The sequence below is a fragment of the Engraulis encrasicolus genome, chromosome 20 (genome assembly GCF_034702125.1).
Source record: "Engraulis encrasicolus isolate BLACKSEA-1 chromosome 20, IST_EnEncr_1.0, whole genome shotgun sequence".
NCBI lineage: Eukaryota > Metazoa > Chordata > Actinopteri > Clupeiformes > Engraulidae > Engraulis > Engraulis encrasicolus.
The window spans coordinates 24,507,307-24,509,806 of NC_085876.1; the positions used below are offsets into that span (position 1 = coordinate 24,507,307).

A 2,500-nucleotide genomic window follows, 5' to 3' on the forward strand; every position below is an offset into this window, starting at 1 on the left:
CCCAAACATGTAGAACTGGTCTTATACTTTCCATAAAGTTGATGTGGCAATGACATAATGGTCCATGTTCATGGCATAGGGGATTCAGATGAATAGTGTGACTTTTTTCATGTTAATTGATGTGTTCATTTCCAATATCTTTGCATTAGATTAGTGGAATAGCTGTGACTCGGACAGAATTGTTATTTTGTATATTTACCACACTACAATCATATAAATATTGAAAAACACCAAGTCAACATATTTAAACATTGATTTTATGCACTGAAAAACTAATTTAGTTGGCATTTGGTCTCTATCCTGCTATAAATCTCTTTGGGTTGGTTTGGACCACACATGCCACTATTGATGATATTTTTCAATATTAGAGAAAAACCAATAAAATAAATTTGGGGGTTATTGTACTCTCATATCAGCTGTAATACATGGACAACATAATCACTAATTGTATCACTTTAAGAGGTATTAATAGTGAATTTATGCAGATTTTGATAGTTTTGGTCATCAAAAACGATTTGCATAATGTAAGATAAAAGACCAGTAAAGTCAAAAAGATGAATACATTAAGTAATATTTCCATGGATATGAATACATACCAAGTTAGCCATGAGATGAAAAACAATATTTGATGATAACTAGTGTTTTGGGGTATTTTATGGCTGAGTTTTGTTATCACGGGTCAAAAATGACCCGAACACCACAGGTGTATGCAGCTTACGAACACAACACAAGGGTTAAGCAATTCCAATCTCTTTTTTTTGTCTCTTTCCCTTCATCATCACTGTATCCTTCTATTCTTCATCCGCTCTGTCTTTCTCTCTCTCTGTCCATCTTCGTCTGCGTTCTCTCTCTATCTCCACTGCCCCCTCCCCCCTTTCTTTCTCTCGGCAGACTCTGTATCGTTATGTGCTGGAGGACGTCTATGAGTTTCCGACCTTGGAAAAGGACCTGAAGGAATTCCAGTCACTTCTGAAGCGCAGGCAGTGAGTTTCTCTTTTACTCTCTCTCTCTCTCTCTCTCTCTCTCTCTCTCTCTCTCTCTCTCTCTCTCTCTCTCTCTCTCTCTCTCTCTCTCTCTCTCTCTCTCTCTCTCTCTCTCTCTCTCTCTCTCTCTCTCTCTCTCTCTCTCGCACACGCACACGCACACGCACACACACTCACACAGATCTCTCTCTCTGACATATACCCTGTACTTTTAGACACACACACACTCACACTCACACTCACACAGATCTGTCTCTCTGACATATATTGTACTTTTAGATGCATGCACCGTTTCTAACAGACAGACACACCAGAAAACACACACACATGCATATACATTCACTTTTGTTATACACCTACACACACCTACACACGCATGCACAAACACACACACTGGAGAGACAAATTTGTATTTTAGTACGGACAAATCCCAAAATACACCAACAGAATGAATGTCTGTACAGGACAGAGAAGGTCACTGGGGTAGCGTGGTCGTAAACAAGTGAGCTCTATGCTCCACTGTCTGACCAACCCATCACCATTCAGACTGGAGCTTCTCTCCTCCTCTCGGCCTCAAAGCAGCCCTTTTTTTGGCCTTCGCTGAGACAGACACTCATTCATTGCCGCTTAGGAGAGGCAGAGAAGGTGCATGATAAAATGGACAGATTTATGCATATGGGGATGGATGGATGGATGGATGGATGGATGGATGGATGGATGAATTAATGACGACGTTTTTTTTGGGGGCGGGGGGGGTTGTGGGTTTTTATGCATTTATTTGAGAGGACAGTCAAGAGAGGGACAGAAAATGAGTGGGGAGAGTAGGAGGAGTCAGGGAAGGATGGCAAATGACCCAAGCAGGCATGAAACCTGGGTCGCCGGCATAGTGGCACAGCTCTTAGCGTTGAACTGTCACAGTGGTGAAGGGACAGTTCTCTGTGTCGCTCTGATGTGTATCTCTGACGAAGGGACTTGGCCTCATAGATCAATGTCACAAAGTCCATTAATTGGCACTGCGCTGGACTGGTGCACTCTAGGTGTCTAGAGTGTCTTTTAAACGTCACACACAGGGTTTCCTTATCTACGGCCTAATTGACTTGACGAGGGGATTTTGATGTGGTCCCAGCTGCCATTATCGTTCACTGATTGACTGATTGGTTATACAACTGGGATAGAGGTTGACAGAGGTCAGGGGTGCAGCAGCGTTGTCCCCTGGTCGCCATTAAAGGTCACCTCAGGACGAAAAGAGGGAGTGTGTGTGTGCGTGTGTGTGTGTGTGTGTGTGCATGTGTGCGTGCGTGCGTGCGTGAGTGAGGGGTGGAGTGAGGGGAAGTAGATGATGGGTTGAGTGGATGGTGATTGGTGAGTAGAATTGGGGGGGTGTAAAGGAGTGAGGTGTGGAGTGGAGGTGGTGGTTGTGTGTGTGTGTGTGTGTGTGTGTGCAGGGGGGTTGTTGTGGTAGAGTGGACGGGAAGAAGTGGGGAGAGGGAGGGGGGGAACAGGGGGGCCACTTAACA

General features: G+C 44.2%; 1 protein-coding gene across 1 annotated transcript in view; it reads left to right on the top strand.

Moving 5' to 3' along the window:
- Positions 1-2,500, top strand: part of rapgef5a (Rap guanine nucleotide exchange factor (GEF) 5a) — a 117,804-nt gene that overhangs the window by 101,129 nt on the left and 14,175 nt on the right. The window contains exon 20 of the mRNA XM_063185647.1: positions 892-983. Coding sequence (XP_063041717.1) covers positions 892-983 — 92 coding nt within the window. The remainder of the gene's footprint in view (positions 1-891; positions 984-2,500) is intronic.